The sequence below is a fragment of the Astyanax mexicanus genome, chromosome 23 (genome assembly GCF_023375975.1).
Source record: "Astyanax mexicanus isolate ESR-SI-001 chromosome 23, AstMex3_surface, whole genome shotgun sequence".
NCBI lineage: Eukaryota > Metazoa > Chordata > Actinopteri > Characiformes > Acestrorhamphidae > Astyanax > Astyanax mexicanus.
Genome location: NC_064430.1, coordinates 27,479,717 through 27,494,432, shown reverse-complemented (window position 1 = coordinate 27,494,432; position 14,716 = coordinate 27,479,717). Strand labels below are relative to the sequence as shown.

The 14,716-nt window shown below is 38.1% G+C and overlaps 1 protein-coding gene across 3 annotated transcripts in view; it reads left to right on the top strand.

The window, feature by feature from the left end:
* The window catches only part of phkb (phosphorylase kinase, beta), a 180,534-nt gene that overhangs the window by 37,635 nt on the left and 128,183 nt on the right, over positions 1 to 14,716 (top strand). For all 3 annotated transcript variants that reach the window (XM_049471148.1, XM_049471149.1, XM_049471150.1), the window contains 2 exons: positions 4,333 to 4,448; positions 14,615 to 14,678. In XM_049471148.1, coding sequence (XP_049327105.1) covers positions 4,333 to 4,448; positions 14,615 to 14,678 — 180 coding nt within the window. The remainder of the gene's footprint in view (positions 1 to 4,332; positions 4,449 to 14,614; positions 14,679 to 14,716) is intronic.

Here is a 14,716-nt window from a genome sequence, read left to right as displayed (position 1 = left end):
ATAAGTATAACTGAAAATCTAAAAGAAAAGGAATCTGTTAGGGGGATAATATTTTTCACAGCACTGTATCTGTATTTTTTATTTGTTTATTTATTTATTTATTTATATATATATATATATATATATTTTTTTTTTTGTTTGTGTCTGGCTCGCTGCCCCCGAAGGCCCTTCTGGAAACTGCAGGACTTCATTAATTCTGTCTTTCATTCCCGGCGTTCGCTCTCCGGGAGATTTACTGGAAGCGTCCCCGGCTATAGGATAATTGCAACGTTTATTTATCTGGTGGTGTTTGGATTTATCTTCAAACCGAGGGTTCCTCTCCGACGTCGAGTTTGAGAGGCAATTACTGTTTACATGCGCTTTGTTTACCGTACCGGCAGCGGCTCCGCACGAACCCAGCCACCCTTATAAACACGAACACACTGCCAGCGTCGCTTTTATTTGGGGTTTTGCTAGGCAAACCTTAATTGGCGTGTTTAAACAGTGCCCACTGGGCTGCGTAACGCAATTTAAAAAGCATGGATGTTAAATCAGCAAAGCAATCCATGCATTTATTAACAGATAGTAGAACAAATGGAGAGGAAGTAGCAGATTCCGTTAGTTATTCCTGCCCGGTGGCTCGCGCTGAACGTTTCTGTGTAATCTCATTACAGAAACATTGGCTCTTACTGTGGATGCAGCGTGTGTTTGTGTTTATATGCAGATATTGGACGATTTGTTGGAAACCCCTCCTGTGTAGCTGTGTACTCTACTGAAGACTGTAGCGCATCTTTTCATATACAGGAGAAACACAAGCTTTTAACTTTTCTGCTGTTTCTAATAAAGTGGCCAGTATAGACACTCAAGACAGGTGTTCCTAATAAAGTGGAAAGTAAGTGAAAGTGTAAGGTATGGCTGAAGAATACAGTGGCCAGTATGAAAGATCAAACTAGGTGTTTCTAAACTTGGTGTTTCTAATAAATTGGCCAGTACAGGAGCTAGCAGTAGGAAATTTGGAGAAATTGAGATAAATTGTGAGAAACAGACAGTAAGTTGGAAGGTGGAGAAAATGGAAGAAATAGGCAGAAAAATTTACAGAGTAACGAATAGAGAAACTAACAGGGAAACTGGGAGAAATTTAGATAAATATGGAGAAATAGGGCGAAGTATGGAGCAATGAGCAGAAAGAAAAAGAAATAAAAACAGAAATAACTGGAGAAATGGAAAGAGAAGTTAGTAACAGAAATGGGGATGAATAAACATATAAGAAGAAATAAATGGAAAGATGAAAAGCAATAAAAAAGAACAAAGTGAAATTGTGGAGATATAGGGATAAACAGAGAAATGAATGGAGAAATTAACAGAGAAATAGGAAGGCATGTACATAGAAATTAGTAAAAATAGGGATAAATAAACAGAGATATGCTGAGAAATGAATAAAGAGATGAGGAGAAAAATGAATGGAGAAATTAACAGAGAAATAGGAAGGAATGTACAGAAAAAATAGTAACAAAAAATAGGGATGAATAAACAGAGAAAAGAGAAGAAATTAATGAAGAGATGAGGAAAAAATAAGCAGAGACATGAATGGAGAAATGAACTGAGAAATGAGTAGAAATAGGGATAAATAAAGAGAGAAAAGAGGAAAAATGAATGGAGAAATGAACTGAGAAATAGGAAGTAAAGTACAGAGAAATGTGTAGAAATAGAGAGAAATAAACAGAGAATTGAGGAGAAATTAATGAAGAGATGAGAAATAAACAGATAAATGAATAGAGAAATTAACTGAGCAATATGAAGGAAAATACAGAGAAATTAGTAACAGAAATAGGGAGAAATAAGCAGAGATATGAGGAGAAATTAATGAAGAGATGATGAGAAATAAACAGAGACATGAATGGAGAAATTAACTGAGAAATAGGAAGCAAAGTACTGAGAAATGAGTAAAAATAGGGATAAATAAACAGAGATTTGAGAAGAAATTAATAAGGATATGAGGAAAAACTGAGAAATAGGAAGCAAAGTACTGAGAAATTTGTAGAAATAGGGATGAATAAACAGAGAAAAGGGGAGAAATGAATAGAGAGAAGAGGAGAAAGGTGGAGTTTGAGACTGATTGAACTTTTTGTTTATGTGTTTGTGTGGGATTACTATGAAGCCGCGTCTGCGCTCTCCTGGGCCGCGTTCTGTCAGTCGGGCCGAGAGAGAAAATAGCGGCACCTCGGGCCAGAGTGTTCATTAAGAGCCTGTAGAACTCCACACATTAATCATCCTATTCCTCCCTAAAATAAAACGCCGTGCCATCCCCCGTCTCCTCCCTCTCTCCCCGTCTCCCGTGCTTCTCCTCTCTGCCCCATTTTAGCATGCTTTAGGGGCTCTCGGCTCCGCCCGTGTTAAATTAAAGCCCGTGCCAGTCGTCGCTCCCCCGGCGCACGCACGTTCCCCACTTTCACCCCCTGAAGTCATCATTCTTTCTGCTGCTTGTTTTTCCTGTGGCCTGTTTCCTCCACGGTGGAGGAAGAGATGCTGGAGAGGAGGGGGTGTTGGGGGATGGGGGGATAAGGGGGGTTACTCTGGTGTTGCTTTTGGCTTCCAGCGGCACCAGTACCACCCACCCACATTAGTGATGAGTTAGCGGAGTTGCTGGAAGACACAGTGCTGTAGATCATTATTCATATCTGATCTGGTTCTTATGGGTAAATAAGGAGAATGATGAATACACCCTGGAGTAATGCTAATGTGTATATGATGTATATATAGTGTGTTTGTATTATACAGTAAAGGTTTATACGATGTACCGTAGATTTTTCAATATTTTGAGCATTTTACTTCAAATAAGTATTTTAATTTATTTCTAACATTAATTAGCATGCATTAAAATCATGCATCCCTCAAAATAATTTACATTTAAAATATACAGTGCTGAGAAAACGTATTTCCCTCCTTGCTTTTATATCGTACATTTTTTTTTTAGATTATTAAATACATTTTACAATCAAAGATAACCTAAGTACATATAGTATATAAAATGATAAATTCATTTATTATGGAAATATAAACCTATCCAAACCAATCTAGCCCTATGCAAAAAAGTGTTTGCCCCTAAATCTAATAACTTGGTTGTGCCACACTTGGCAGCAACAGCTGCAATCAAGCTTTACGATAACTGGCAACGAGTCTTTCACATCTCTGTAGAGGAATTTTGTTCCACTCTTCTTTACAGAATTGGTTTAATTCAGACACATTGAAAGGTTTTCCAGAATAAACAGCCTTTTTAAGATCATCCACATTTTCAGTCATTCATAGGTGGATTTGCTTGTGTGCTTTGGGTCATTGTCCTGCTGCAGAACCCAAGTACACCTGAGCTTGAGGTCATGAACAGATGGCCGAGTTCCTTGTTCCGTCTATCACAGCAAGTTGTCCAGGCCCTGAAGCAGCAAAGCAGCTTCAGACCATCACACTACCACCACCATGTTTTACATTCAGTATGATGTCGTTTTCTGAAATAATTTGTTAGTTTTACACCAGATGTAAAGGGTCAAACACCTTCGAAAAGTTCCACTTTTGTCATGTCAGTCCAAAGAATATTTACCAGGGGAAATTCCAGGGGATCATCAATATGCATTTTGATACATGTGAGATAGACCTGTGTTTATTTATTTATTTATTTTTTGGTCAGCAGTGTTTTTTATTATCTTGGAACTCTCCCATGGAGACCATTTTCACCCAGTCTCTTTCTTATTATGGAATCTTTAACACTGATCTTAACTGAGGCAAGTGAGACCTACAGTTTTTTTTTGTTACATATTGTCCTGGGTTCTTTTGGAACCTCCTGGATGAGTTGTCCATGCCCTTTTGAAATAATTTTGGTAGACTCCATGTTTTCTCCATTTGTGAATAATAGTAGCTCTTACTGTGGTTCTCTGTAGTCTCAAAGCTTTAGAAATGACTTTATAACCTTTTTCCAGACTGATAAGTGATCAGTGATTTTGTTTTTTAATCTGGTTTTTAATTTCATCAGATCAGGGCATAATGTGTTGCTTTTTAAGATCTTTTATCTACTTCATGTTGTCAGACAGGTTCTATTTAAGTGATTTCTTGATTCTGCAGGTCTGGCAGTAATCAGGCCTGATTGTGGTTAGTAGTGAAATTTAACTCAGCTTTCCAAAAAAGTGATTAAACACAGTTAATATATGGGAGGGGGCGAATCTTTTATTTATTTTTTCTTCTCAAAGGGCTAGATTGGTTTAAATGAAAGCATTATTTAATAACTGATTTTATTAACTGGTGTTTGCTCAAGTTATACTTGAAAAAGCCCAACTCTGACATGTTTGTGTTGGCATGTGTCTGCAGGTGTCGTTTATCCAGAACCTGGTGTTCTGTGTGGAGAGGGCGTATCGAGTGCCGGACTTTGGGATGTGGGAGAGAGGCAGTAAATACAACAACGGCAGCACCGAGCTCCACTCCAGGTCAGTCTCACATACACTCTACAGTACGTCCAAAAGTTCCTGCACAGCTGCTCCTCCAGAGCTACAGCTGGAGTTTGTGTCTCTTTTAAAATGCGTGCCCGTTATGCAGGCATGTTCGCATGTTGCGCAACAGGTACTTGTGTTAGGCTCCTAGTACACATATCATTTGATCTCGCATTTTCCTCTTGTTGTCCCGAATTTGAGTGTTAGAGTGTTTGTGGCCACTCAGAGCTGATTTATGTCCAGTTAGCGTGAGCGCTAATCCAGCTAGCACCCTATGGAGCCATCCACTACTTTCATCAAGTCAAGTGAATTCATCTTTATTTCTATAGCACGTTAAAAAGACAAGAGTACCAAACAACAAAAAACTAAATTCTCCAAATTTAAAATAACTTGATAAGTCAATCTATTAAAAAAAAAAAAAAAATCAGATTAATCTCAATTTGTGGTGTCAGTTAAAATACTAGTGTATACTTGTATGTTTAAGGGGAAATAAATCCACAGTGGGGCACTGGAATAAAGAATGCATGATCATTTGGATAGAGGAAACTTTTTTTTACTTTTAATATAAACATATCAGCTTAGTTGTAAGGATTTCTGAATTATAACTTAATTTTCTGAGTATAAAAGAGCGTTTTCACACCTGTAGATGTGAACATTTCTATGAACCGGATCAGTTGATGAGTTTATTAGTGTTTATTTGAAGTGTTTCTCCCTCTGTTTGGTTTGGTTTCACACAGGCATAACAACCTAAATGCACCAAAATGCACACCAATAAACCACGCTAGCACATCATCTCCTCTGATTGGTCAGAGCTATCTGGCGCAGGAGCGAGAAAATAAATATAGTTAGAAAATTCTGTTTCAGTGTGTAAATCTGTGTATCTGTGCAGTGTGAAGCTGTAGTAACACAGAATGCTGAACATTTGCTCCAGATTATATTCTGACAGGTATCTTCTGGAATTAGTTTGTCTAGATTCTCCTCCCACCTCCTTTTAATGTCCTCCAATTTCTTCCATTTATGTGCAAAAAGAAGATCATATACAGCTCTGGAAAAAAATAAAATTAAGAGACCACTTCATTTTCTGATTTTTTTTTTTTTTTTTCTGATGTTGCTATTTATATTCATTTTTGAGTAAAATGATTATTGTTGTTTTATTCTATAAACTACAGACAACATTTCTCCCAAATTACAAATAAAAATACTCTCATTTAGAGCATTTATTTGCAGAAAATTACAAATGACTGAAATAACAAAAAAGATGCAGAGCTTTCAGACCTCAAATAGTGCAAAGAAAACAAGTTCATGTTCATAAAGTTTTAAGAGTTCAGAAATCAATATTTGGTGGAATAACCCTGGTTTCTAATCACAGTTTTTTCGTGCATCTTGGCATCATATTCTCCTCCACCAGTCTTACACACTGCTTTTGGACAACTTTATGCTGCTTTACTCCTGGTGCAAAAATTCAAGCAGTTCTTGGCTTGTGATCATCCATCTTCCTCTTGATTATATTCCAGAGTTTTTTTTTAATTTGGTAAAATCAAAGAAACTCTTCATTTTAAGTGATCTCTTATTTTATTTTATTTCATTTTATTTTATTTTTTTATTATTCTTTTTTATTTTTCCCCAGAGCTGTATTTTACTTTTAAGCTGCTTAGAGTCTGTCCTAATTTTAGAAAAAAAAACAGAATCCAGTGAGGTTAAAGTGGATAGAGCTGGTATCTAGAGCTTGGTATTTCTATCATATTATTTGAATACAATAATAAACGAGTTGTCCCCCTGTCACAGGGGGACGTAGGGCCCTCGCATAACAGCGCAAATCGTACCAGGCCAAACCGAGAAACCGGTGAAAGTTGGACCCATATGTGATTTCTCATGAAATGTGCAGTTATAATGTAGCGGCAAATTTTTTGAGAGTTTTTGAGCATTCCTTCAATGTCAAATATGTATTGAAACCTCGGTGGCGTTATAGAGCCAATGAAATACTTATATATGAAATTTCAATTTTAGATCAAAGGACCACGTAAATCAAGCAGGCCTGTAAAGTTTTGTGAGTTTTCATCTATTATAACCTCCTCAAACAACTACCAACACCAGAATGTATTCACTTCCTGTTTTAATGGGGTATCTCCAGCAACTCATCTGTCCGCCATTTCGTCCTTGTTGTAGATATCGACTATTCCTTCACAATTTATCATCAGGTATATTAGTAGTTTTTTGCTGACAAATATCGAGAGTATTCAACAAATTCCTTAGGAGGAGTTCGAAAAAGTATGCAAATAATGTGTGCAAAATGCACATATTTCAAAATGGCCGACTTCCTGTTGGGCGGAGTCAATCATACCAATCCTGAAAACGTGTGTAATGATGTCTTTTGTGTTTTTGTAAAGTTTCATACATTTTCAAACACCTATGTTCTCACCGTGCTCATGGTTCTATATGGGCTAGTGTTGCGCCTCCACTAAATAAATTGCCCGCTATTATGTCATTGTTTTAGCTATCGACTATTCCTTCACAATTTAGCACCATGTATGTCAGAAGACTATCCAAACCCAATTTTGAGATAATCTGATGAAGACTCTAGGAGGAGTTCAAATGAGTATGTGAAAAATGTATAAAAATTTCACAAATTCCAATATGGCCGACTTCCTGTTGGGCCTCTTACAGAGGTTCATATCAGCCCAGGCCAGAAGCCACCCTCAGCGCAGGTCCTGCCTCATTTAAAAAAAAAAATTTATATAATGTTCTATTTATCAGAGCGCAGTAAATAAAACGCCACTCCAGCAGAGAACCGCAGCCCCTCGGTCCAGCAGAGCCCACTCCGGCTTCTCCCATCAACCTGCTTCTTATCTCCAAAACACACTGCATCTCCTCCGAGAGCCAATTAGAGTATCGACTCCTCCCGTCAGCTTTAAAAGCCCAAAGAAAATATCACATTTAGCATTTCAGACAATGAGTCAGAGCAGCCTTTCAGGAACACAGCGCTCAAGACGCAGCAATTCACCACACTATTACTAACTTTCTGTTAAAATCACATTAAAGTCCAGCGAAAAGCTGATAAAATCTGCGCTATAGCTCTGCGTTCAGCTTCAGTAGCGGCTCTAGTCACAAAAAATTATAGTGATTGAACAGTACCACTTATTAAAATAAGGCTCATTAATAAGGAGTTTATAAATAGTTTATAAAGGAGTTTGTTAATGGTTAATAATTAGGTTCTACGTTCTTTAAAAAATACTTATAAGCAGTTATAGCACATTAATAGGAAGGGCGATCAAAATAATATAAAATACTGTTAAATCTCAGATTGTTCTGGATACTGATCTTACTTTGTCTTTGTCTAATAAAATAATATAGAAGTTAGTTTGGTCATTTAATATGTTAGTATTCATTACATTATGATTATTGTATAGATGATTAATCTGGGTAAATTAAGCATCCAGAAATTTGGATAAACCTTAAATTCAGTTTTTTTATTTATTTTTTTATTATTTTAAAATGTTCTGTGTTGTAGATTAATATTAAACTCATCCAAACTATGAATAAAAACATGTATAGTTATTTAGTAAAAAACAGAATATGTTTTATATTTCCGATTATTCAAAGTAGCACCTCTTGCTTAGATTATACAGTTTTGTACATCTCTGCCGGATTTTCTCAGTCAGCTTTATGAGGTAGAGTCACCTGGAATTCAGGCTTTCAGTTAACAGCTGTGCTGCTGAACTCGTCAAGAGTTAATTACTTGAATTTCTTGCCTCTTAATAAAGTGTTTGAGAGCATCAGTTGTTGAGTAAAGTAGTGAAGAGGTAGAGTTACAGGTATACAGTGAATAGTAAATATATGAGTAATGTTCTAATACAGATTATGAGAAGCAAGATCTACTCAACTAGGTGAAGAAAAAAAATACTTTAAGAAATGGAGGTCAGTCAATCAGAAAAAATTAAAAATAAAACTTTGAAAGTATCCTCAAGTGCAGTCACCGCAAAGACCATCAAAAATGATGAAACTGGCACTCATCAGGATCACCCTTAGGAAAGGAAGAGCAAGAGTAATGTCCGTTGTACAGAATAAGTTCGTCAGAGTTACCAGCCCCAGTATTTACAATCTATAAATCCAAGGAAAGCCTGATGATTAATCAGTAATAGCACTGTATTTGGCTTCTGTAGTGGCTCTTATGTAAAAAAAAAAAAAAAAAGATTACACAAATAGAACTCAAAGCATCAGTCAATACAAATATGTGCTTTTCTGAGCTATAATTTAATTTAGTCTAAAACTTCTAAAACAAACATTCACTTCTACACCCAAACACAGTATTAATGGGTATATTTCAGAGTTGTGAACACTGCCATTGAACACTCAATTCCCTTTTAAGTCATTAAATTCTAGGTTGAAAATGACACTTTTATAGATTGTTCCTGGCAGGACTGTTATTACAAACTTGTCTGTTATTAAAAAGAATATTCCCTCTCTATATCTTCTGGTTTCCTGCCCTCTCAGCACTTGTCTTGTCTCATCTTGTCTCGTCTTGAATTGCCGAGATTTGAAGGCGGGGCTTAGTGTTGAGTGAATTGGACAGAAAGGAGCCAGTAAGAGAATTAATTGAGGGTAAAAAATCAGGTCATCATCCTGAGGTGTAGTGATAAAAAAAAACATAGTTTTCTGCCCCACAAGACACAAATCTACATGGGTTGCCAGATTGACACACAGTAAAAGGTCAACAGGGTCAACAGGTCTAACTCTTTAGCTGATCAGTAAATATATAAACTCACCGGCCACTTTCTTAGGTACATCTGTCCAACTGCACATTAATGCAATCAACCAATCACATGGCAGCAACTCAATGCATTTAGACAAGCAGACATGGACAGGGCAATCTGCTGCAGTTCAAACCCTCAGAGCATCAGAATGGAGAAGAAAGGTGACTTAAGTGAGTTTGAACGTGGCATGGTTGGTTGTTGGTGCCAGACGGGTTGGTTGAGTATTTCAGAAACTGCTGATCTACTGGGATTTTCACCCACAACCATCTCTAGGGTTTACAGAGAATGATCTGTAGGCGCAAACGCATTGTTGATGTCAGAGGAGATCAGAGGAGAACGGCCAGACTGGTTCCTGCTGATAGAACGGCAACAGTAACTCAAATAACCAGTCGTTACAACCGAGGTCGGCAGAAGAAGGGCATCTCTGAACATCAGCACAACACGATGTCCAACCTTGAGGTGGATGATTAGCTACAGCAGCAGAAGACCAAGACCACACCGGGTGCAGCTCCTGCTGCTCAGAACAGGAAACTGAGGCTACAATTCAAACACAGGATCACCAAAACTGGACAATAGAAGATTGTAAAAACCTGGTTACCTGGTCTGACGAGTCTCTGATGATTTCTGCTGCGTCATTCGGATGGTAGGGTCAGAATTTGGTGTCAACAGCATGAAAGCATGGATCCATTCTGCCTTGTATCAACGGTTCAGGCTGGTTCATGCTGGTGCTGTAATGGTGTGGGGGATATTTTCCTGCACACTTTGGACCCATTAGTACCAGTTGAGCATTGTGTCATTGAGCAGCACCACAGCTTTCCTGAGTATTGTTGCTGACCATGTCCATCCCTTTATGATGACAGTGTACCTGTATCTACTGATGGCTACTCCCAGCAGGATAATGCACCATGCCATAAACCTGAATCATCTCAGATTGGTTTCTTCAACACGACAGTGAGTTCTGAGTTCACTGTATTGGAATGGCCTCCACAGCCACCAGATCTAAAGCCAATAGAGCAGCTTTGGGATGTGGTGGAGTTTCGGGAGATTCACATCATGGATGTGCAGCCGACAAATCCGCAGCAACTGCATGATGCTCTCATGTTAATATGGACCAGAATCTCTGAGGAATGTTTCCAGTAGATTGTTGAATCTGTGCCACGAAGGATTAAGGCAGTTACGAAGGCAAAAGTGGGTCCAACCCTGTACTAGCAATAGGTGTACCTAATAAAGTGGCCAGTGTACATTTCAATGTCTAAAATGCTCAGTGTCTCTACTACACTAATGGTGGTGATAAGAAACTACCCAGCTATGGTTAGTGAACCTTACTGAAGCTCTGTGATTACCTGTTCAGCAGAAGAAATAGCCAGCTCGCTCATTACAATGGCTGCAGCACACTGTTTGCTTGCTGTTATCTTTACCTGGCAACCCTTTGTGTGGAAATGGGTACTTTTGGGTAGTGTACCTCTTGGTGAGAGATCGTCGGCTGCTAGATATCCATCTACGATGCACTTAAAGTCATTTTGCACAGTTGACAGGTGGTACATCCTTGGACTGAGAGAACCAGGATGATCGTTTTTTTTTTTTGTTCAAACTTTGCCCCATCCTTTCCTCCATCCTGGCTTCAATAGTGTTGTAAAAAAAATCATGACTACTATGGACCAGAACTGAATTCATTTTACCAATGAATCCAGGTTGTGTTTGGGATCCAACAATGCTCAAATTTAAGTTTGGAGGCCTCATGGTGCGCTTCTCAGGATCTGCTGCTAACATTAATATAGTCTTGGGGCCTGATAGCACATCATAACACCTTCACAGAGGTCTTGTGGAGTCCATGTCGCTCCAGGTCAACACTGTGATGGTGGCGCGACGGAGACCTTCCCCACCTGTATAATGTAAAGCTGCTCTATTGGATGAATAACACTGAGAGTGTGTCTCGCCTCTCGACCGTGTCAGAGCGCGAGAGCAAGACAGCGAGAGAGTGGGCAGGAGGCCAGCGAGAGAGGAGGTGATAAACGCTTTCCTGCATTAGTCTTAAATCATCATCCTCCAGACTCCAACAAAGAAAATGAAAGTCATTTCGCTGCTTTGAGTCATCACTTCCAGATTACACTCCAACCGTGCCAGATTTCCATGACCGAGAGCCGCGAGCTCCGGGTCTCTCAGCACTCGCGCTCGTCCCGGAGAGGAGAGAGAGCACGCAGCCTGAATTTTAACCAACCTGAGCTGAGCTACCGCCAGCTCCAGGAATCAGGAGCATTGAGTTTGAGTCAGTATCAATATCAAGTATATATACAGCTTTGGAAAAAACTCTGTAATATAATCAAGAGGAAGATGGATGATCACAAGCCATCAAACGAAGCTGAACTGCTTGAATAAATTTTTGCACCAGGAGTAAAGCAGCATAAAGGTGTCCAAAAGCAGTGTGTAAGACTGGTGGAGGAGAACATGATGCCAAGAGACATGAAAACTGTGATTAAAAACCACCAGGGTTATTCCACCAAATATTGATTACTGAACTCTTAAAACTTTATGAATATGAACTTGTTTTCTTTGCATTATTTGAGGTCTGAAAGCTCTGTATATTTTTGTTTTTGTTATTTCAGCCTTATTTTTCATTTTCTGCAAATAAATGCTCTAAATGAAATGTTGTACGTAGTTTATAGAATAAAACAACAATGTTCATTTTACTCAAAAATATATCTATAAATAACAAAATCAGAGAAACTGACAAACTTTTTGTAACAATGCAGTTTTAGTAGAGCTGTCAATGATTATTGCTTTTAGATTTTCAAATTTCTAATTATATAATTATATAAACTTTAAAGTCATTAGTACCACCAAAAGTTCTTAACAAACCAACACACTGTGACATTGCACTGTGGTTGTGAGAACATGTAGTCCTCATAAAGGCACACACAAACACACAAAAGTGGTGGATCTTTTTATGTTTAGAATCTGCAATTTTGATTGCATATTTTGTTTATATTTGTTTAGGTAAAAAGAAATGCATTTTCTTATTTCCTTTTATTCCTTTTATCCTTTTACTTCTTCACAAATACTGTCAGCTTAAAACATGCCCCTGTGGCCCCACCCCACAAAATGCAGGTTTTCAATCAAGGTTTTTATTATTAAGGGAGAAAAAAAAAATGGTTCCTCCCCCCTGGTTAAAACATAATTTTACTGTGATTTATTACACCCAAGTTCAATTTCTCCAGCCATACCCAGGCCTGAATACTGCTACACCTGTTCTCAATCAATAAATCATTGAAATAGGACCTGCCTGACAAAGCAAAGTATACCAAGAGGAACTCAAAAGATGGACATTGTTCCAATATCCAGAGAAATTCAGAAACAAATGAGAAAAAATAATTGAGATCTATCAGTCTGAAATGGGGTATAAAGTCTTTTTTAACGTTTTGGAACATTAAAATGTCTGCAAATGTAGAGCAACCACATTTTTAGTAAATACCAATTGTCACCAAAATTGTCCAATTGTAGGATTACTCACTCAATAGAAAGTGAATAAGCTGGAATTTATACATTTTTTTATAGTTTAAAGTATCAGTATTCTGATAATGACTCTTTACTGTTTCCTCTGCATTACTCACTTTATGTTTCACTTTGTTTTAGTCACATCTTCACTTTCCAATATCTCAGATTCGAGCACCATATTTACTTTAACCTTTATTTTCTGCAAATGCAACGTATTCAATCAGCCGCTGACAGCGCTCGCATTTACGCCCATGTACGCTTGCTCTCCGCCCCGACACAAAATCAATACCGCCTCAGAAAGGCCTGCTGGATCGTGGTCATCACTGCTGAGTGCAGTCAGTGTGTGGGTGGGCCGGGCAGGACAGCGATGGGTCTGACGTGCCGGTGGAATGCATCGGATTATTGATCTGAGGGAGATCAATGAAAAGTTTTGAGAAGTTCCAATCGATTAGAATAATATTCACTGAAGCGGGATCTTTTCATTATTCACCCTGATCAATTAATAATGTAAATTTAAGTCAAAGCACAAAGTTATTTTATCCTACTGTTTCTGTAAACACATCTTAAGTTGTGTAACTACTATAATTTTTCCTTCTTTTCTGCCAAAATTCTTGTATCCATATCTTCTTCCACAGCCATGCCCTTGTATTTTAAGGCAGCATATGTTGCTCTAAGGTCTCAATGTAGTTTATATATAATTATATATATATATTATATATATTTTTTTTTATATTATGTTGCATCACAAAAATGTATACTGAACCCCCTTTTTTTAGTCAAATAGCTCTAATTTTCATCCCATCTGAGTACAAGTGCAACTGTGCAACAAATTGTGCAACATAGAACTAGAAAACTACAGAGAGAGAAAAAAAAAAACATTATACTGAACGAAAAACATGGTGGTGGTAGTGTGATGGTCTGGGGCTGCTGGATAACTTGCTGTAATAGATGGAACCAGGAATTCTGCTGTTTTCCACACAATCCTGAAGGAGAATATCTGGCCATCTGTTCATGACCTCAAGCTCTGGTGTATTTGGGTTCTGCAGCAGGACAATGATCCAAAGCACACAAACAAGTTCACCTCTGAATGGCTTAAAAAACGTGGCCTAGTGAAAATATGATTTGGATGTTGTGACATGATCTTAAAACAGGCCGTTTATGCTCAAAAACTCTCCAGTGTGTCTGAATTAAAACAATTATGTAGAAGTAGAGTGGACCAAAATTCATCCACAAAGATGTGGAAGACTTGCTGGCAGTTATCAGTAAAGCTTGATTGCAGTTGTCGCCGCCAGTGGTGGTTATTCGAAGTTATTCGATTTAGGGCGCAAATACTTTTTCACACAGGGCTACATTGGTTTGGATAATTTTCCTTTAATGAAATCCTCATAATCATCATAAAACTTGAAATATATTGCTGTTATACTGTCTAAAATCGAATAAACAGTAAATGTTGGAAACCTGAAAATCCAAACTTCCAAACAGCTCCAACACAGCTTATCAACATCAGATGAGGAAAATCTGAATTTCCAAGCCCTTCTTTAGTAGTACTAGTTTATTTATGACACTGGTTTGGCTTTCTTTACTACAGCAGGGCAGGTCTTTTATTTGGCTGCTGGTTCTATTGGTCGTGGGTAGTTTGTTGGAGGTCAGTGTGCAGTTTGGAAAAACCGAAATGACAGCTGTAATTCGCTTTGTTCAAACTTCAAAAGAAAGCAGCCGTGGATCAAAGCTGTTATAGGAATTGATATCTAGAAGAAAATAGGGCGCTATCATCCGCTCAGGTCATCCTCAGTTCTGTAAGTGCTGTGAAACAACAGGCACAATGTTCTTTTCTTAAGCAGGACGGAGGTGCGTGTAAATCGATGCTGCCGCTGATCTGTTCTTCTTTTTTTTCTCTCTCTCTTTTTTTTTTTTTTGCAGTTCTGTCGGATTGGCGAAAGCCGCACTCGAGGCCATCAATGGATTTAACCTGTTTGGGAATCAGGTAAGTTAAATCGTTTACCCTCGTTTTCCCTGCTATGT